At 38.9% G+C, this 22376-nt stretch overlaps 3 protein-coding genes across 3 annotated transcripts; all 3 read left to right on the forward strand.

The window, feature by feature from the left end:
* The first annotated feature begins 4327 nt into the window (after positions 1-4327).
* On the forward strand, positions 4328-7201 carry LOC131301254 (uncharacterized). Its single transcript, XM_058327438.1, has 3 exons — positions 4328-6314; positions 6404-6522; positions 6613-7201. The coding sequence occupies exons 1-3, from the start codon at positions 4514-4516 to the stop codon at positions 7006-7008; spliced, it is 2316 nt and encodes a 771-aa protein (XP_058183421.1). The 5' UTR covers positions 4328-4513; the 3' UTR covers positions 7009-7201.
* A 5399-nt stretch (positions 7202-12600) lies between these two features.
* LOC131300640 (uncharacterized protein At2g27730, mitochondrial) lies at positions 12601-15192 on the forward strand. Its single transcript, XM_058326573.1, has 3 exons — positions 12601-12931; positions 13068-13145; positions 14877-15192. The coding sequence occupies exons 1-3, from the start codon at positions 12797-12799 to the stop codon at positions 14904-14906; spliced, it is 243 nt and encodes an 80-aa protein (XP_058182556.1). The 5' UTR covers positions 12601-12796; the 3' UTR covers positions 14907-15192.
* A 2955-nt stretch (positions 15193-18147) lies between these two features.
* LOC131300638 (iron-sulfur assembly protein IscA-like 1, mitochondrial) lies at positions 18148-22373 on the forward strand. The gene is made up of 3 exons (XM_058326572.1): positions 18148-18436; positions 20959-21076; positions 21980-22373. The coding sequence occupies exons 1-3, from the start codon at positions 18238-18240 to the stop codon at positions 22089-22091; spliced, it is 429 nt and encodes a 142-aa protein (XP_058182555.1). The 5' UTR covers positions 18148-18237; the 3' UTR covers positions 22092-22373.
* Positions 22374-22376: the final 3 nt, after the last annotated feature.

A 22376-nucleotide genomic window follows, 5' to 3' on the forward strand; every position in this document is an offset into this window, starting at 1 on the left:
GAACTTCGGTTTCGCCACTAGAACTTAATCCTAGAACATGTTCAAACTCAAAAAATATAGGGTTTCCTGTTTAAGTGAAATTGGGGATTTCTTTTAGAATTAAGGTTAACACCATGGAGTGTGGATTCTCGATTTTGCTTAGCTCCAGCTTGTGATTGCAATTTTTGTTGCTAGGTTTTGTGATCGTGAAATCCACAGGTTGGAAAAAAGATTCGATCTTTTTGGTTTTTGACAATAGGAGAACTGGCTGGTTGTGATTGTGCGAATGCGGCAGTCGGCTTCAATTTCATACTTTTCTTATGGTTTTGTGAGATTGTGTAATGGGAAATTTGCAATCATGAGATTTCTCGGACGGGGGCTGCATTTTATGCTTGATGATAATCTCCGTCTCAGAGTAGAGATGAATGGAGTTATCAAGGTGATATAGGCAGGAATCCGACTCGTGACACAGACAATCTATGGACAGATTGTGTATGCAAGATGAATTTCAGCAAAAACAGTCAAAATAACTATACTTGTGAGTATTCAGCCTGAAAACTAAAATTGTGATTAACCTCTTGGGGTTGGGCTAGTTGTCAAGGCATGGGACTTGGGGTTTGCTCCCTAAGGTTTGAAACCTGTCAGGTGTTATGAACTCCATTGGGGCTAGTCCATGCCTAGGTTTTCTCTGGCCTTAATTGGGGACCCTACAAGTGGGCGGTGGGATTGGTCCTCCAGGATTAGTCAAGGTGCGCATAAACTAGCCCAGACACCTGAGTCATAGGAAAAAAAAAACTAGTACTGCGATTTCTGCGGGATTTTGCTGTTAGTTTTTTTTTCCCCCCCGGCTTCTGTCTCTACTTCCAATTTTGGTGCCCATTCTCTTATCTGGATTTTGGCTACTGAAATTCTGTTTTCTTGACCCACTCTGTGTTTCACTAGTTTTATTTTGTTTTGGTTTTTTGAGTTATCAGACAAGTGAAAACAGTTGGATCATTGTTTCCCCTGATAAGTGTTTAAAGTTTCGTTAATTGCACCAAAATTTTTGAATTGGTGAGACCAGAAACTCCCCTGTAAGTGAAGTAATAAATTAGGGTGGGATTGTCTGCAAACAACTTCTGTGCTTATCATGGCATAGTTCATGCCTAAATATCTGAAGGAAGCATAGAAAAGGGAATGAGAATTTGGAAGATTGACTAAAGGTGGGTTCAGTTGTAAGGTTTCCCTCTTGCAGTAGGGTTTGGTGCTGGTATTGGTGTGAGTTGTACGGAGTGTCTTCTTGAGTCAAGTTGCAGCACCATTTCATTCCGTTGTCCAAAGTCTTGGCTGATTTCTTTTCATATGCATTTTGTCAGAATTTTTGGCATTTTCCAAGCTTTCTCATTAAGGTTTATTGTACAAGTTAGCAATTGTTTGTTTGTTCGAGTGTTAAGGTACGTTTATATAGGTATATGGTTTTACTCTCCTTTACCGAGTAAGGCTGCATACATGTGACCTTCCTCGAACCCCATAGTGGCAATTGCTTCGTGCATTTAGGGTGCCTTTGTATAGGATATGCATGGATATGCTTGAGCATCATTTTCTTATGACAAGATCAGCATGGCTGTTGATAAGTAAATAATTATATATATAAAGGGATTGCCACCCAAATACAAAAAGAGGTCACAAGACAAAAATGCCCTATACACTCCCCAAAGAGTGGAAAATCTCAAACCAGTCTAAAAATTGGTCAAGAGATAGATTACAATCTCTCTTGTCCCAACTATACAAACTATTCACCAAACAACTTTTTAATCTAAACATGGGCTTTTCTACCCCCCAAAACACCTAAAATTCCTTTCTCGCCAAATAAACCACATCACGCAAAAAGAAATCATTGTCCAAGAGGAATCATTGTCCAGACTCGCGTCCTTCTCTTTCCCACTTTAGCACCTATCCAAGCAATTAATAGTTTCATCACATTCCTAGGCATGGTCCACTGCATACCAAACCAAGAAAGCACCAAAGTCCATAACTCCCACGCCACCGGGCAATGAATTAGAAGGTGATCGACTGTTTCTGCATCCCTTTTACACATACAACACCAATTCACAATGATTTGCTTCCTTCGGATCAAATTATCCAAAGTAAGGATCTTGCCTTTAGCCACGCACCATACAAAAAAACTCACCTTTAACGGTGCCGCCATCTTCCAAATTGCTTGCCACGGAAAGGAAGAAGTAACCCTCCTACAAAGAGCTTGATAGTAAGATTTCACCTGGAAAGATCCGGATTTAGACAAGCTCCAACGCATCTCGTCTTCCCCTTCACCTATTCTACGAATATCATACACTCTTTGAAGCAAAGTAATCAAAGCATTCTCCTCCCAATCGCACACATCCCTACGCAAACGAATATCCCAAACGGGAGCCCCATGCTGAAAATGGAGATAATCAAAGACATTTGTATCTCTATCATGAGCCAAAAGATATATACTCGGAAAAGCCTCTCGCAATCTGACATCCCCACACCACAAATGCTCCCAAAATTTCATCCTACTCCCATCGCAACCACCATATGAATATTCTTTTCAAAAGCATCCCAACCATTCATGATACCCCCCCCCATAGCGCAACCCCGTAAGGCAATCTCACATTGAGGGCCGACCAATCTCCCCACTCGCTACCGTACTTAGCTACTACAATCGTTCTCCACCATCTCTCCCTTTCACACGCAAATCTCCAAAGCCATTTGCCCAACAAAGCTTGATTGAACAACTTTAGACGCCTCACACCCAAACCCCCTTCTCTAATAGGAGCACAAACCGTATCCCAATCAACTAAATGATACTTGAATTCTTCCCCCACACCTTTCCAAAGAAAATCTCTTTGGATCTTCTCTAACCTTTTTGCAACCGAAACCGGAATAACAAACAAGGACATGAAATAAAGTGGGCAAATTAGAGAGCGTACTTTTAATTAAAGTGAGTCTGCCTCCTTTAGTAATATCTTGACGCTTCCAACCCGCCAACCTCTTTTCAAATCTTTCCACAACTTTGTCTCATGCTGACTTTGATTTGAAGGCTGAACCGAGTGGCAATCCCAAATACTCTGTCGGGAGCGACGCCACCCTATAATCCAAAATCTGAGCAAGAGGTCCAATATCGTCGATTGCCCCAATAGGGATCATTTTAGATTTTCCCAAATTCACTTTAAGTCCAGAAACAACCTCGAAGCACAAAAGAACACATCTAAGTTATCCCACCTCCATTAGCTCTGCATTGCAGAACAAAAGAGTATCATTGGCATAAAGAATGTGCGAAACCAACAAGCTCAAACCATTCCCCCTTCCCAATTCGACGCCATGTAAAAAGCCCCCTTCGACCGCTTTTTGAATCGTCTTGCTGAGCACCTCCATAACTAAGATAAAAAGGAGAGAGGAGAGAGGATCGCCTTGACGCAAACCTCTAGAAGTTTGAAAAAAACCGGCCAGAGTCCCATTCAACAAAACTGACATTCTGACAGAGGAGATGCAAAAACTAATCCACCTCCTCCACTACTCCCCAAAACCCATCCGATGCATAATGTAGAGAAGAAAGTTCCAATTGACACGATCATAAGCCTTCTCTATGTCCAGCTTGCATATGATACCCGGGATACCACTCTTCAATCGTGAGTCCACACACTCATTTGCAACCAAAACCAGTGTTCTAAAAGGCGGAATTAATCGCCGATTAATCGCCGATTAATCGGAAACTTGCCATCTCCGATAAAATTAATGCCTAGTCGGCTGGATTTGGCGCTCGGGGCGTTAGTTGGCGTTAATCGGCGATTAATCGGTAGGCGATTAGTAGGCGATTAATCGATTAATCGATTAAAAGGAGATTAATCGGTTAAAAGGCGATTAATCGGTTAAAAGGCAATTAAAAGGGGTCAAATCTGTATTTTTGGAAAATGAAGGGGGGTAACTGTAACTTATATCTTATACCCAGTTAAAAGGATTCAATTCCTTCGAATCCTGTTTAGGGCTTTGTTACCCAAACCCAGACTACCCAGTCTCGATCGATCTTGGACGTGGACTGAAGCCGACGCCGCCTGCCTTCGCCGCCACCTGCCTTCGCCGCCGCCGCCGCTGCCTGCTGCCATCGCCGTCGCCTTCCATCACCGTCAGACTGCTGTAATTTCTCTCTCTCTCTCTCTCTCTCTCTCTCTCTCGAATCCTCGATCCCTCTCCCTCTCCCTCTCTCGTATGGTCTCTCTCTCTCACAGTTTCTCTCTCGCACTGCTGTAGCCTGTAACTCATTTTTATTTTGTAAGTCCATAGACTCCCTACCAGCCGGCTAGTCTGGACAGTGGCCAAAGTGTTTTTTTTTTTTTTTTAAATCTTAGAACAAAGTGTTGTCAGTAGTGATGTTTGGTGTTAACAATTAACACAGTGTAAAATCTTAACTTATAATCATGTTAACAGTTAACAATTTCTTTACTTTCTTCTCTGTTTTTTTTTTTGTTTTGTTTTTTTTTTTTGTGTGTTACTGTGTAGACTATATTGATATCAAATGTCAATGGATCCCACTCATATTCCATCTTCAGAGGCCTCTAATTCTGAGCCAATATTGAAAAGAAATTCGGATGATGTTGGATGGGAGTATGGAGTTATTGTGGATGTTAAAAATAAGGACCGCCTAAGATGCATTTTGTGTGGGAATCAGTATACTGGAGGGGTTAGTAGGATGAAAAAACACATAGCTCAGGTTAAGGGAGACGTTGCCGCATGCACTAAGGCAAGCAAGGAAGATATATTAAAGTGTAAGAAGGCACTTGATGAGACAGCAGCTAAAAAGAAAGAGAAGAAGCAAGGAGGCATTAATCTTAGGGGGGAAGTTAATATAGTACATGAAGAAGGTGATGAATTTGAAGATGATGAAGTTGAGCATGTAGGTTCAAGGAAGAGGCCCCATGTTCTTGGTCCCCTAGATAGATATACAGAGATCAATCCTGGTTCTTCTGACACGACTACGAGTGGATTCAAGAAGGTAAAACAACCAAACATAAAAGATTCAATTTGGAAGAAGAGGAGTCATGAAGTGAATCAATACTTGGCTCGATGGGTGTACGAAGCCGGTATTCCATTTCATGCCATAGGCAATGATAGTTTCAAACGTTTTGTTGAAGCGGTTGGCCAATTTAGACCGGGATACGAACCTCCAAGCCAATACCAACTAAGAGAGCCATTGTTGAAGGAGGAGGTGGATAGAACAAAAAAATTACTCAAGAGGCAAGAAGAAGAGTGGGCTTTGACGGGTTGTTCAATCATGACGGATGCTTGGACCGATCGAAAGAGGAGAAGCATTATGAACTTGTGCGTTAACTGTAAGCAAGGGACTTGTTTTCTTTCTTCGAAGGAAGATTCGGAGGCATCACACACGGGGGTGTATATCTTTGAATACGTTGACAAGTTCATTGAAGATATTGGGGCACAAAATGTAGTTCAAGTAGTCACGGATAATGCATCCAACAATATGGCAGCGGCAGATTTGCTAAAGATCAAGAGGCCTAACATATTTTGGACCTCATGCGGCACCCACACAATAAATCTCATGCTTGAAGGAATCGGTAAGCAATCCAAGTTTAAAGGAATTATTGATAAAGCCAAGGCGTTCACTATTTTTGTTTATGCTCATCATAATACATTGGCGATGATGAGAAAATATACGGAGAGCAGAGACATAGTGAGGCCGGGTGTTACTAGATTCGCGACAGCCTTCTTGACTTTGCAAAGCTTGATGGAAAAGAAACAAGAATTGCGGGCAATGTTTAGTAGTGACGCATGGGACAAGAGTAAATGGGCGAAGAGCCCAAAGGGGAAAACGGCATTTGCTACCGTGATGAGTACGGCATTTTGGAATGGTGTAACCTTATGCTTGAAAGTGTTTGGTCCGTTGGTTATGGTTCTTCGACTTGTTGACGGGGATCGGAAGCCCTCAATGGGATTCGTATATGGTGAGCTCAAAAACGCAAAAGAAGAGATCAAAGGGGCATACAAGCAAGTTGAGACTAACTACCGGCCAATACTAGATGTCATTGATGGGAAAGCCAAGGGTCGGTTAGATAGTGCATTGCATTTGACGGGTTACTTTTTGAATCCTTTTTACTTCTACAAAGATCATACCATTCAAGATGATCCTATCATTATGGATGGGGTTCTTACTTGTGTTGAAGCTTTCTTTCCCGATGATGTCAATGTTCAAGATGAAGTCATCAATAGAGAATTGTTGAAGTACAAGAACAAAGAAGGTGGATTTGGAAGACCATTAGCCACAATGGGATGTGCGACGAACAATGACTCTTATGATCCGGGTAAATAAGTAGTTACTTTCCTTAGTGTTTTTTTTTTTTGGCTAAGTTACTTAGTAATATTTTTTTTTTGTGCTTTCTTTCATGACTAGTTGGATGGTGGTCTAACTATGGCAATCATACACCCCATTTGAAAAGAATGGCCACTCGAATTCTCTCTTTGACTTCAAGTTCATCGGGGTGTGAGAGAAATTGGAGCACTTTTGAGGGAGTAAATACATACACACTCTATCTCTTTCTTTATATAAATATGCATCGGACAAGAATTATATTAACTTAGGATTTTTTCCTTTTTGTATAGATACATACAAAGAAAAGGAATAGACTAGATGCGACAAGGTTGAACAATCTAGTGTATGTCCAATTTAATGCCAGACTCATCAACAATAAAAGAAAGGGGAATGATGTATTACGTGCTAGTGAAGCAACACATGCGCAAGGATGGATTGTGGAAGGTGGTGATGTTGATGAAGAAGACCCGGTTTCGGGACTTACATGGGAGATGATCGGGGAAGCTACGGGAGCGGATGAAGTCCTCCAACATAGAAGAAGTACTAGAAATGTGGGAGTACGAGAGCTACATGAGGAAGATTTTTTGTCGGAAGATGATCCCGAAGAGGAGGTAGATGAGGATTTTGAGTTTGAGTCCGATGGAGACCAAGTTATGGATGGATATGGGGAAGAAGAGGATGAGTAAAGAGTAATTGGCTAGTAATTCCGTACTTGATTTTATTTGGTTTGTAATTGACTAGTAATTTCGTATTTGGTTTCCTTTGTTATGAAGTTGAACTATGAACATTAAACTTCTCATTGTATTGACTAGTTATTTTGTAGTACTTTACTACTTTTTCATAAGGGTTGTCATTGGGGTGTGTGTGTGTGTGTATATAAAACCGATTAATTGCTACAAGCCGATTAATCGGCGATTAAAAGGCCTTGAAGCTTGAAGGTGGTCGACCGAGCGACGAACGCCGAGCGATTTTTAGAACATTACATAAAGGCGTTGCAGAGAATGGCAAAGAACCGAAGGCTAAGGATGCGGTTTTCATGTGAACAGAGTGGAAAGTATAGACCGTTTATCAACAAGGCAAATGACAAAGGAGGCAATGTCAAAGAGAATGACAAAGAACCGAAGGCAAAGAAGATGGCACGCGTCACAGGAACTAAGAAATGTGAATGCCCGTTTGAATTGAGATGTGTTAAGGGATTGGAAGGTTGGACTGTCACTGTCGTCAACGGCAATCACAATCATCCTCCCACAGAACAGCTTGAGGGGCACGCTTATCCCGGGAGGTTGTCTTCGGAGCAGTCGACTATGTTGGTGGATATGTGTGTTTCGTCATTGTCTAAACCGAGAGAGACCCTAAGTCTAACAAAGGGCAAGGATGAATTCAATGTAAGTACAATTAAAACCATCTACAATGCACGCTACAAGCATGGGCTTCAGGAGTGAGCAGGGAGATCTCAAATGCAATATCTATTGGCTAAGTTATAAGAATATGGGTACATCGAGTTTAACCGGAAAGATGACAATGACTGTGTGAAGGACTTGTTTTGGTCACATCCTACTTCTGGTGATACGTTGCGTGCTTTTCCTCGGGTGTCGCTAATGGATTGCACATACAAGACCAACAGATACAGGTTTCCTTTGCTCCAGATTGTTGGCGTTACATCCACCGAGAGGACTTTCTCCGCCGCCTTTGCATTCATCGATAGGCAGAAAGAGGAAAACTATACGTGGGTGTTGGAGAATTTGAAGAGTATGATGGATCCCGATGAACTTCCCGGTGTTATTGTGACAGGTAGGGAGTTAGCCCTAGTGAATGCCATTACAAGAGTGTTCCCAACAGCCAGCCATCTTCTATGTCGGTGGCATATTGGGCAAAATGTATATGCCAAATGTAGGAAGATGTTTGATGAGATGACTTGGGCTTTATTTAAGCATGCTTTGGATTCACTGATGTACTCACCATCTATAGCTTTATATGAGCAGGCACTTTGTACAATGAAGCGGGAGTTACACGCATACCAAAATTTGTCAAAACGCTATAAGACATACCATAACAATTACTCCCCCTGTCCCAATTCGTTTATCCAATTGTGGAATTCATATTAAGGGATCAAGTTACTACAATCAAAAAGCTTTGAGGTCCCACAATACCCTTACTTTTCTGGCATTAAATGTAAAGGTACTTTCTCCGATACATAGGTTTTTAGAAGAGAGGGCATTAAGGTAACTTTTAGAAGTCAACTAAAAATTGGACACACATTTAAGGACATGTAAAAGTAAAAAAAATGGACAAACAAATTGGGACGCATGGGAGTAGTTGTTTTGACAAGAGCTATCTCTGTTAAAGGACCTCCCATGCTTTAGACATGTGACATTTTTACAATAAAAATACAAAACTGGTTATTTTAATATTTTTCTATAACTTATTTGGTTGGAATCTAATACATTTAGAATTGTGTATGCTTATGCACTACGAAGCACAAACACTTGGTCAAAGATCACACACCCGTGTCTGACAGACTGACACTTCTCACACACCCGACACTCTTCGAACATTCTACAAACATAGGTCTAACAAGCTAGTCAAAAATGTCATACTTCATTTTCCATTTTGTTCACTAGGACACTCTAGGGATACTCTAGAACATGCTCAGGACATTCTGAGGGCACTTTATCGAATATAGACACTATGGCACATGTTGTATCAGATGGAGTAGTTAAATCTAGTTAAAGCTTAGGGAACTCTTCTTCTTGTATGGTAGATGATGGTCTATAGACGACAGTTACAACTTACAATACAACAATGACACATTGGAATGATAAATCATTTTTCGTTGAACTACAATCGTGAGTGATGCAGTGACAAATCTTAATGATGCAACAACAGAAGTGAGTGAAGACATGTAGAATTTCCTATAAGCCTCATTTTTAAAAAAATTCATTTTTTCTTCAAACATTATGTACTAATACTAAAAGTACATGGACATATTTTATTTAAGGTGTCCCCAAGGTGTCGTATCCTCCATTTCTAAGAATTTGGGTGTCAATGTGTCGGACAATCAGTGTTGTGTCGCATGTCCGCGTTGGTGCTACTTAGCATGTGCATGGACCATGCTCTAATGCTCAGTTTTAACATTGAGTAATTGACTTATTTGATATTAATTTTGATGATTCTTGGTTCACATTGGATAAACTCCCAAAATCTCAATGATTCGATTAGACCATTCTTATTTGCTATGTACTTAAATGTGTACACCTCAAACATCTTCAATCATATCCAAACCATTCCCTACATTTACATCTACTATGTAAAAGCTTATCATCTATATTTTGACTCAAAACCTGTTAGAACCAAAGTATGTTTTTCCAAGAGCATTTACCTTCACTGTAGGAATCCTAAGATGCAATACCAATCTTTCAGGCAAAAATTTCAGGAAAAGGTAGATTGGTTTTTTGAGTAATGGTGGGTTCAGTCTTATCATGGGCAACCCAGTCCTTCAACTCAAATGTTTTGCAGAATAAGAAATATCAAATTTCACTTTTAAGACCACACCAACTTAATGATCTTTTACATCTAGTCGCCCATTCAACCATGAGAATGCAAATTGCAATGACCTATTAACTGAAAGTAATTCCAAATTGCAACACATACATATCAGCCAGATGTGCATAAGAATATTTCTGGAAACCATACCAGAAAGTAATTCCAAATCATCCCCACAAGACAGTCCCCGCTCCCTTCATTTGGTCACATGCAACCAAATGATAAAACAAATCACCATAAATGATTTATTCTTGTTTTCCCCATAAATGATCGCCAAACACAAAACGACACTTCGTAGAAGCTTCCAGAAATCAATATCACCCTTCCCCAATCCCAATCCTTTGTACGTACAATGCTCTATACTACTTTTATCTCGCAAAATAAATGTAACCCAAACTTAGTTCCGGTTCCTGATCTTTGGCATCCAAAAGAATTCTTTACGCACATACAAACATGTTTGAGTGAAAGCCTTTTATCATTCTGTTCCCGACCGAATACGGACTCTCGATCTAAAAACACAAGGCAACCGCAAGGGAAACTACTAGCCATGCCCTCATTGTGCACACAACACATCACATAGATAATAAAAAACACTTCGCAGAAGCTTCCAGCAATCAATATCACCCTTCCCCATCAACCACACTTAGTTCCGGTTCCTAATCTCTGGCCTCCTAAAGAATTATTTACGCGCACACACATGTTTTAACTGAAAGTCTTCCATAATTTTTTTTTGCATCCGACTACGGACTCTCGATCTACCAACAACGCATCCGCAAGGGAAACTACTAGACGTGCCCTCATTTTGCACACAACACATCACGTAGGTAATAAGCACCATTGCTTTCAAATCAGAAACTACTAACAAAACCTAGATTATTGAACCACAATTCTCCAGAGTATCTAAACAATTGAATAACACAACAAACAGTCCAAGGTCATGCAGTTACCAATTTCGGGATCTAATTACCAATATTGCTACAGAAACACGGGATCTAATTGCCGTTATTGTATGTATATACCCAGAGAGAGAGCGGGAGAGACGCAGAGCTAGAGAGAGAGAGAGAGAGAGACAGAGAGAGAACGATACCTTGAAGAGAGAGGAGAAGAAGGAGTGGCGGTGGTGGCTATGGCGGGCTGGATGGTGGAGAATGGCGACAGAGACAGAGGAGTGGCGGCGGGTTGGAGTTGAGTGGGTTATGTGAAGGAAGTGATCGTCGATTGTTTGTTTGAGTTTGATTTGGGTGGGTTTTGTGTTTTGGAAGAAGAGGGTATAATGAGGAGATTTGGGAAAATTAATGGAAATTTTTAATTTTAAAAAGAGGACGCTTCTATTTGCAGCCTTTTATTTTCTCCCATAGCCCATTATATTTCGATAAATGGTTGTTGAAAATCATAAATAACATTTCGGTAAATTGCTGTTGAAAACAAGATTATATTTCGGTAACTACATGTCGAAAATATGTTCAACTTTTGGTAAACAACTGCCGAACATACATTTTCGGTAAATAGCTGTTGAAAAAAATATTATATTTCGATAATTGGATGCTGAAAATATATCTCAATTTCGGTAAATAACTGTCGAGTATAATTGAAAATTTTTAACGGGCTATGGGAGAAAATAGAAGGCTGCGAATAGCGGCGCCCAACAAATTAGGGATGGGTTATGTAAAGAAAGTAGGCTAACGGAGAAAATAAAATGTTACAAATAGTCGCGCCCTTTAAAAATGATAAACTAAAGTGCTTGTAGCCCATAAAATGTTGCGAATAGCCGTGCCCTTCAAAAATGATAAACCAAAGTGCTTTTAGCCCAAGAGTTATCTAACTGATCCTTCGACAAGAGAGACTAGGGCTCGAGCCTTGTTAAAAAGGTTTGAAGTTCAAACTATAAACAAGCTTCTAGACTCCTGTGAACTAATTAATTATTATAACTAATTCTCCCGCTAATCCTCCACTGAGGCATGAAATATTAGAAAATAGAGAGAGGATAATACTGTAATTCACATTATAAAAAAAGTGAGATTATAAAAAATAGGGTTATGAAAATCATTACTTGAAAAAGGCTACTATGTTTTTTTTATAAGCAAAAGGCTACCAATTTTTTTCCTTTTTAAGTACGTTCACATAATTTTTATATGCTAATTAGATTTTTTTCACTTTCTAGTTTCAACCGTCAAAATAAATAGTAATAATTAAGTCACGAAATTTAATACCGAACTAGATTAAACACAATTACAAACAAAACCAAGACAAATAATAATTCCTATGATGTGCGTTTCAACTAAACCAAACTGATTACAGGTTAATAACAATAATCAAGTTATTTTTTTACAAGGATAAATTTCTCAAATTTATTTTTTATAAATATCTTCCCACATAGAGGCCCGTTCCTCATAAAATTTTGTTCTATTATTAATTATATTTTATTTTAAATTTTCCTTAGATCATGTTAAACCTTTTGAGAGAGAATTTTAAAAAGTAATAATTGAAACTAAAAAACTAAAATAAAAAACCACAGAATAGGAAAAAATCGTACGTATAATTTTTTTGAAATCTTACTCTACATTTCAATTATTTTTTATTCTTCTAGCTGAGATAATTAATAAATTTAAAACAGTGAAAAAAAAAGGAAATAAAAAATTGCGAACAGTAGTGTTGCAGATAAGAGCATAACCTTTCCGAGACTCTGGTGGGACCAATTCGTATATCTTACGTGGCAAACAAATCCAGAGTGTGCCAAACGAAAACGTCCCTAGTTTTACCCAAAACTGGTCTCCAATACTGTTTGCGAACCGGACCCACATGACTCCTCCCTATATAATCCTATCCTAGGGTTTGTTGACTCTAATCATCATCACACTCTACTCCCACCTGATCGAAATATCTCTCTCTCTCTCTCTGCATCTAGGATTACTACTGTGAAACCGATCATCGATGGCTATGCGAAGATCAACGGCGGTGCTTCGTTTAATGGAGGCCCAACGAAGGCCAGGCCTTCGCTACTTGAGCGATGACAGGGGCCGTGTCCTTAGCGAGGAAGAGCGTGCTGCTGAGAACGTCTACATCCAGGTTTTCACCTTCTTCCAATCTCTCTCTCTCTCTCTCTCTCTCTCTCTCTCTCTCTCTGTGTGTGTGTGTGTATATATGTATGCATATCGTTGTCTTTGATGTGTTGGATGTTTCTGTGATGTTTTGGTTTTTGAAGAAAATGGAGAGGGAGAGGATGGAGAAGCTGAGGCAGAAGGCTGAGAAAGAGAAGGCAGAGAAGGAGAAGGCAGAGAAGGTACGGGATTTTAGGGTCTCTTATTGATTGATTTGTTAGACTTATAAGTTAATTCGGTTCTAGACAAATAAAATTTAAAACGCGTTCCCCAACATGACGTGTCCCCAGTTTTTCGGAATTTTCGTGTTGGAGCTGCATAGATTCATTTATTATTTGTTTCGGTAACTAATTTGGTAATTTATATCTGTGCTGTTCTTACAGTATTTGTGTTTTTATATTTATGCTTTGTTTTGTAACTGTGGAAAGCAAAAGGAAAATAAGTAGTGGGAGTTTGGGTTTAATTTTCCATTGTGTTTGCCTTGCAAACATCACGGTTCTATCATATCGTTGTACTCATCTTAGCCGCCAGAATGGAGTAAAACTTCGTATTTGTAGAGGGTTGACTTATAACTATATATGGAGTTAGCTTGTCTCTGTGACCGAATGGATTGCCCGTTCATGTTGTTGGGCTTGTGAGAAGATAATCCATGCAAAAGTTGAGGTGGATCCGGCATGTGTAATTATATGATTTAGCGATTTTGTTTTTAAAAAATGTGATTAGATTTTGCACAGGTGATTTTCTTGACGAGTACTATAAATGAACAGTTTGGATAGTTGAGGTGAGCCCGGGATGGACCCACATTTTGCAAAACTCAATGGTCCTGTTGGTATTGCTGACTGGAGACATGCCAAATCCTAGTTGAAAGGGAGACCTATTCAACAATTCTTGTGGAAGATGTTGGTTGTCAATTGCACCTCAATTGCATGTTCCTGTTTCTTACAAAAAATTTGCACGCATAGCAATTATGTTTTTCTGCTCTTGCTCTTCAATTCATCTTCATAGAACCAGAGGCTTTTCTTTTTCTTTGTTTATGTAATACATAAATTACGTTCTTAGAACTCTATGCATGCATTTTGCTAGTTGACAAATTTGTGGAAATTCCTACTTGTCAGTATTGAGACATGGTGATTACAAAAGTTGTCACTGATTGGCTTTTTTCCAGTTAGGTACTTCTGCTAAGATTAATTGATTTTTCCTGGGCTGCGACAGCTTCCAATTTTTCCATCGCCTTAATCTCTAGATTGCGAATATAGCATGCGGTCATTTGTTGCTCCATTTTAGACTTTAAGGCCATTTATTAGTTACTGAGACGGTCAAAATATGATGGTATAGTAGTCTTTTTAGAGAGGTTTGCAAACCTGTAATGGTTAAAGTAGGCATACTAAGTTGCATGATTGTGGCCCCTAAGGTGCAACCCAACTGCTTGGTTACTTATCAGAAAAGAATTTCTACAGTTCTTTCCTACACTCGGTGACCAAACTTTTCTTTGTGAGACCCAAGTGCTATTCCGAACACCTGCAATTTCAAAGGGCTTTTTGTATAAGAACTAAGCCTAATAGACAGGGCTTGTTTGGTTGACACTTTTTACACAACTCACCTTGGAAGAAAACTATTCAACATTGGGAAAAAAGAGTACATTCCTTATGCGTACAATCCTTTCCTTTCCATGATTTGAGTATTTCTGGAAATTGCTTGAGTTTAGTTCCGTTAGCAATTATTTTGGATGTTCCTTGGAACTCTGACCTCTTCCCATCAATTGAAGTAGCTGTTCGTTGTGTGTCAGTTTCTACAGACTAGAGCGTATTCTTGATTTCCACATAAAAATTATTTTGATGTTGCCTTGCCTTGCACTGCATTTTTTGTTTTTCTTCTTAATTTCTGTGCCTTACAAGTTTGTCATCTTTTCACAGAAAGCTGAAGGAGAGGCTCATAAGAGCTGAACTGGTCTCTTCACCGACTTGTGGAGCTCTTGCTTTGGAAATACTACGAGTCGATGATGAACGTTGTTGTTACAACAAATAAATGTACATTATCACTTGGCATGGCTTTTCGATGACCGTTACTTTGCGTGACTGTTTATGAGAATGGTTATCCGTATGAAGTTTGACCATTGTTGATGTTTATTGGTAATAACTTCAGCTGTGCTATTGTGGGCAGTTTTTAATTTTACAAGATGATGTTCTCGCCTGTTCCCCTTTAATGGTATTGACTCAACAGTTCATTCTATCATGTTGCATTAGTACGTGGCTGCTGGTTTATTTGCTTTTCCCTGTGGATCTACGTTGCTCATTATCTGATTATTGCTTGTGAGGGATAGGAAAGTTTCATGAAGGTTTAATTTGGATAGTAACTTAATCAGGTTCTTATTTGTATCATCTTTGGGTTGGGTTGTGTTGTGTTGTTGATCGGTGGGTTGGTGATAGGAAGTAGTTGTGTGTTCGTGCTGTCGTAGAGGAGGAAGCTGCAGGAGAAAAAGATATATATCCTCCGAAATTAAGATCTTACTGATGATAAAACGGGAAATTACTGCGTAAGTCTTATTGATGATGATCGACGTGGAAATGATGAAAATGTGTTGATGGAAACCAATTTGTATTTGGACTCGGTATTTTTGTCGATTCAGTCACCCTATTGGCATTGCAGGAATCCCTTGCGTGCCCTTTTGGCAATTTCCGGCTTGAATCTCAGGCTAGGCAATTTATAGTTTCGGCTTCTTAATGAGTTTAATGTTCTCCCTATCACATTCGTGAATGCCTTGAAAATTCTGTCCATGATATGTTCAGCCATACAGACAGACAGACAGACATTGGCACTGGGACAATTCCAGCACGCTTCACTTATGAAAATACAGACTGTCTCCGGATTTTCGGTTGAAATATAAAGCTTTCATTTGTTTTGGCAACACCCGATTATGAGCTTTTGTATGAAGGGTGGTCGAGGGTGGGACCCCCGCAAGTGGACAATGAGATTAGTCCTTCAGGATCAGTTGACCTGAGTGTAAGCTGGGCCACACTATATTTGGCCATCAACATGGGTTGTAGCAATTTGTGGTTCCAATTCATGTGTGTTCACAATATACGTGGCACACCAGGAGAATTGGAGAATTGAATAATTGATTCGACACTTAGGAAATTGAATGATAGAAGTGATATGTAAATCTATCTACACAATATACTAAGCACGTGTATTTCACCTTACACTGTTCTGTTTTGGGAAATCATAATTTGAGTTAGGTTCCAGTAGAAGCTTAATAACTTAAGTTTAGCCTAAACTACATCATCATCTCTTGATTTTTCGATGAAGTACAAGAGAGAGAGAGGAAAATTATTAGACAAGCCAAACAAAGAAATCAAACTTTTTTGTTTGGTAACTTCATAGTTTTGGTAGTGAGTGAAGAGAAAAATAGGGTAACTTCAGGTATTTTAGTTCTGGTAGTGAGTAAAGAGAAAAATAGGGAAAAGAATGGAGAGAGATAGAGAGAGAAATAAAATTAACAATTAGAGAAATATGGTAATGATTAGAGAAAGATATAGGATAATGATTGAAAAACAAAATTAAAACAAAGTTAAATTTGAAAACAAACAAAGCCAAGTGTTAGGCTGACCCCGTTCCAGAACACCTTCTTAAAAAATAAGTACTTATTTCACATTTTAAACTCAAAAATAATGTAAATGAAAAATAATTTTTTAATTTTTTTTTGCACCATATTAAAGATCTCAATGAGATCTATTAAATAAGATCCATATTGATAGGAAAATAATTTGCGTAAACACATGATTTTTAAACTTGAAATTACCTTCTTAAAAAATAAGTACTTATTCTTGTTTCCGGAACGGAGCTTAATCCTCATTTTTTCCTACCTAGAAATTTTCTTAGACTGTGTTCCAGAAACACAATAAGAACTTATTTTTTGTGTAATAAGAAGGTTTGTTCCCAAAAATAAGAAAGCTGATACTTATTTTGGAAGAATTTATATAGGTACCGACCGGCTGGGGAGGGAAATCGTACTGGTAGCCGCGCCTGGACGTCTTCGCCATCGGACGGTCAATCCGAGCCGTCCAAAAATTCTTTAAAAAAAACGAGGGGGCCAACGCGAAAATCAACGGCATATGAGGTGTGTAGGGTGCTTGATCCGAACACCCCTTTTCCGTGTAGGGTGCTTGATCATATACACGGAAAAAAGGGTGCTCGGATAAGCACCCTACACATCTCGGATGCCGTTGATTCTCGCGTTGGCCCCCTCGGTTTTTTTTTTTTTTGAATTTTTGGACTGCTCGGATCGGCCGTCCGGTAGCCGGAAACGGCCCGCCGAGGCCGCCAGTACGATTTCCCTCCATCGGCGCCCATTATCATAGCAACAATCTTATTTTTTGTATAAGGCAACTTCAAGCTTAAAAAATCATGTGTTTACGCAAATAATTTTCCTACCACTATGGATCTTGTTTGATAGATCTCATTAAGATCTTTAATACGGTGCAAAAAAAAATTGAATTTTTTTTTATTTACATTATTTTTGAGTTTGAAAATATGAAATGAATTTTTTATTTGGATTTTGTGGAATGAACCTTTTTATTTTTGAATGAGAAGTGGCAAAATAAGTACTTATTTTTTAAAAAGGTTTCCGGAACGGAGTAGTTTAAGGCTGACCAAAAAAAAAACGGAGTAGTTTAAGAAAAGAATCTTTTCGAAAATATAGGAAGTTGCTCCCCGTTATGCAAAACGAGAATTTAAAAAAAATAATAATAAAAATATTTAAATTTGTTAATAGAAATGATGGTATGTTCCACTGACTAAAACGTATTTATTTTTTAAAATAAAAGTGATGTATTATGAGAGAGTAATCTACCTCGTAAAATAAAAAATAAATACTTAAAACATTAAGAATTTTAGCGGAATGGAGCCTCAATGACAAATATTCTAGAGGCAAAAAAAAAAAATGAAAGAAGACTTACCCCGAAGGTGTCCTGAAAAAAACAATTAGTGATTGAGATTCACTTTGATGATCGGATCTCATGCATCAAAATGAATTTCAACCACTAGTTACTCTTTTCGAAATACTTTCGGGATAAATTTTCTTTGGCGCTAGCATTTTCGTAACGTATTTTGTTATTTTGCGAATCAGATAATCTTTTCGAGACGGGAAATAGTAGCACCAATAAATAAGCGAGACGGGTAAATAAATCGGTATATCCTCAACTCCCACCGGAAAAAACGAGAACGAATTTTTTAATTTTTACGCGTGCTCGTAACGTTCTAGAGAGAGAGAGAGAGATGGCTGCAGCTTCTTCGAGAATCTTGTCAGCCGCCGCCGAGAAGGTGGGGGCCGCTGCTCGACGGCAAGCCCTAACCATAACGGACACGGCGGCGGCCAGAGTACGCCACCTTTTGCAGCAGCGGCAACGCCCTTTCCTCAAGCTCGGCGTCAAGGCTCGCGGCTGCAACGGCTTATCTTACACCCTTAATTACGCAGGTTCTCTTACACCACCTATCCATTTCTTCTCGCCTTATAATTCAGATTTGTTTGTGTTCTGCAATTTCACGCAGATCATTGGTGTTGCGGCTTAATATAGTTCAGCCATATATTTGAAATTGTTCAATTATTATTAGTTAGGGTTTTTAGACTAGAACCTGGATATATCGATTTTTTATGTAGTTTCTGTATGAAATTTCCTTTTGTCGGATAAGAAGTCGTTTGCTTTCGCTTGCAGGCTTGAATCTGATTACTAGGAATCAAAAACCAAGTAATTCAAGGCATGCGGTAATTTCCTTAAAATGATTGAATTAATTTGGGAATAGTATCCGGGAAACATTTAATAGAGTTCCTTACTTAATGGATCAGTCTCGAATCTAGGTTATCATGGGAAGAGTTGGGATCAGTGGATCAGATTCCCACATGTTTGATTCTATCGGGTGTTACTTCCCTCTTCGAGTCCGTTTCAAACGTCTGAATCCTAAGATTCAGAATCACATTCTTCTTCATCTAGATTCTGACACCACAGACTAAGAAGCTTTATAGAAAGATCATGAAAAACTTGAAAAGATGGGCTTAATTCGTTTCTGGACACAAGTATGATACCATTATTCGAGTATTATCTTACAAAAATAGGGCGATCCATTGCCTTCATTTTTAGGATATCATTAATGTAATAAATCAGTGCTTTTCAAGATATCCAAGACTTAAACATCTTTAGGTAGATTTTGCCTTCAACTTTCTATATCGTACCCAAATAGTGCCCTACGATAATGTAGTGCACTTCCTTTGATGCAGTTTTTGTTATGTTTGATTATATGTGCTGTAGTGAACCATGGTCGTCAATTGTGGATCTAAAATATATCATTGAAGATTTCGCATAGTTTTGTAGACATAATTACCAGTGTCAAGTATTACATTTGCCTCTTGAGACCAACCACTGCCGACGTTTGGTTCCATTTGTTAAGTTCCGTGTTTGACGGGTGGATGCCTCTTCACTCTTAAGTTTGTTGATGTGTTGGTTCATGCAAGAAGATGAAGTCCTAAAATACCCCAACTGCTGAGTTCTGACCTCATTTCTTTCATCATTTGGCTTAATGGTAGTAGTTTAAAATGTTACAGGATTCATATGTCTTGATGATCTCCATATACAGAACCTGTGCTAAGTGTATGGCTTTGGTTGTCCTAGGGTTCTTGAATAAAGATCGTCAAAGACAATGGAGTAAGAGCTTTGGTCTGATATCAAATATAACTGCACATAAGTCTAAGACACGAGTGCCATGCGTCTTTCAATGGAGCTATATAAAGTCTGAAGATGTTCTCTCAAACTGGGAGTTCGGAATCTACGCACGACATATATTTGGAACATTGTAATTAGGAACTAGCATTTGTCAATTCCAGAGACATGTATATTCATTGAGCAACCTTAGCCTCTCTAGGACCCTTCAATACCTAGGACACCTAGTCAATGTTTATCAAATAAGCATTACCGGGTGAGATGGAAATTAGAGCAGATTTGAAGAAAACTTTCTTCAGGTCAGATTGCACAACAAGCACCTATCATGTTATTTCTACCAATTGGCTACTTGCGATAAAAGTTGCGCGGAGCAGAGATCTAGGAAGGACCTCGAGAGCTTGAAGTTGAAAATGTTGGGGCTAAGCACACCCAATGCTCGGTTGATTATTTATTGCATTAGGGTGGATGCTATTGATGGTTTAATTGACATCTGTTGAATTGGAAATCTGAATTTTTAGGTTGGTCCTATTTTGTAACTTAGTTGTTTTTAAATATTTTGGAAGCTGGAATGGAGAACATGTTTGATGGACAGGGGTTTCGGCCTAAAATTGTTGACTAGATTCAAAATCTGAAGTTTTGAGTCAGAATAAAATAGTTTCACTTGGTTTGAAAACAGATTTTCGTTGTTCTCCTTCCCTTTCCCACCTTGACTCTCGGCAACCCGCTCCTCTGGCCTCCAATGTCACTTCTGGCCACACACCTCTCCGCCTCTGGTTACCTCCCCCCTCCGGCAACCCTTCTTTCCTCATCAACTGGCAACCCTTTGGCCACTCCCCTCTCCCTTTGGCAACTCACCAGATAATTATTTGCCTTTTAAAGTGTTTGAGCATCCTTCTAACCTGTATTTTTTTTGGATAAACTTCTAACCTGTATTTGCTTATATCTTTTGCAAGAAAAGAACGTTTGGCCTTTATATCCCCTCTTCCAGAACAAATCATCGGCCTCTTCCTTTTTCAAACAATCAGAGTGCTTTTCTCGATGATCCTCTAGACTCCAGATAGTGCTTGTATCGTACTGAAACCCATTGTTTATTTTGGTGATTTGTCCATCATAACGTTTATTATGCCCAGGGTTCTATCAGGCTTGATTTCAAGCATTTTTTGAACCTTTCAATATGCTTTTGTGCTTCAAGCTAATTGCATGTTACTCTGATTGGTTCAACTTAAATGTGATCATTTGCTTCACTAGTATCAGATTCTAATGGGCAAATATACTGAAAACACAGATGAGAAAGCGAGGTTTGATGAGTTGGTTGAAGATAAAGGTGTGAAGATATTGATTGATCCAAAGGCTCTCATGCATGTCATAGGAACCACGATGGATTTTGTCGATGACAAACTCAGGTACAAAGCATATGTCAGTAATGGTTATTTGCACAGACAAATTTGATAGCTGCGTACACATCTCTGAAGCAATTTTCTACTTGACGTAAACCTGTTCTCATGGTCTATGATATAGATCATAACTCGGACATACATTTTTGACTGAAAAATCTGAGAAAAGTACATTTCTGACTCTAAACCTGTTTCCTCTATTCAAAGGGAATAGGGTTTTTTTTTTTCCTTCTTTTTTTGGGGCGGGGAGGTATAGTCATATGAGTCTAACCGCAATGGAGAGAATAATATCCTTTTTTGAAGAAATATTTCTATTGAATCGGGGATCAAAAGGTAAAGTCCAAGCATCTAAAACAGCCTACAAAGTTGGATGCTCAGGATAATGTTGTCATGTGACTTCGATGTAGTGGCTATTTGATATTGCTTGACTTTGCAACTTAAAGCCACCATTGGTAAATAGTCAGTTTTTTTTTTTTTTTTTTCGAACTGCAATAGTCAGTTTAGTACCATAACTAAATTCAAGGCGTGTATGGTCCACCTTGTAAAAAATGCAGACTTCCACTTCCCAGTGTGTCCTTCCATTTCTAAGTTTGTAAGAGTTAAATGCAATCAACTCACAATTGATGTTTGTTAATACCACAACTACTATTACTCTCATTTGAGTCCTACTACTATTACTCTCATTTGAGTCCTTGTGCAATGAGCTGGGACTTGAACCCTTGACAGCCGGTTGTGTAGTTGAATGCTATTAGTCGACTAACTTCCATAATCTCAATTGGCAAAACTCTTTTTGCATCTTGTGACTTGACTTCCCTGGCTTTCTAAGTCACTAGATCCAGGTTTTAGCTTTTATGATCCTTTTTTCTCTGTTTCTTTTTACCACCTCTGACACATGGTTTGGTTTATGGGCAGATCTGAGTTCATATTTATCAATCCCAACTCTAAAGGGCAGTGTGGATGTGGAGAATCTTTCATGACAAGCGGTGCAGAAGCTGCAAAGTCCGGTGGTAGTTCGAAATCGTAATCCATGTTCATATTTAAGATCACTAAACCAATGCGTACACTTATGACTCAAAGTTCCAGATTCCATGGGCGGTATTTGTTGGGATAATAAATCCCGTAACGTTGTATACTATTCATTCGATTCTAGTGATATATACAGTTCCAGTAGATTCAAGGTGATTGTAATGTAATGACTAATGAGGACAAATGCGAGAGTCCCTATTGTACATGAGAGATAAAAAAAAAATTCTTTCTATTTGAGTGCTGTTCTCCCGATTGATTGGGATTGAGTTTTGCCGATTTAGTG

This window comes from Rhododendron vialii, chromosome 9a (genome assembly GCF_030253575.1).
Source record: "Rhododendron vialii isolate Sample 1 chromosome 9a, ASM3025357v1".
NCBI lineage: Eukaryota > Viridiplantae > Streptophyta > Magnoliopsida > Ericales > Ericaceae > Rhododendron > Rhododendron vialii.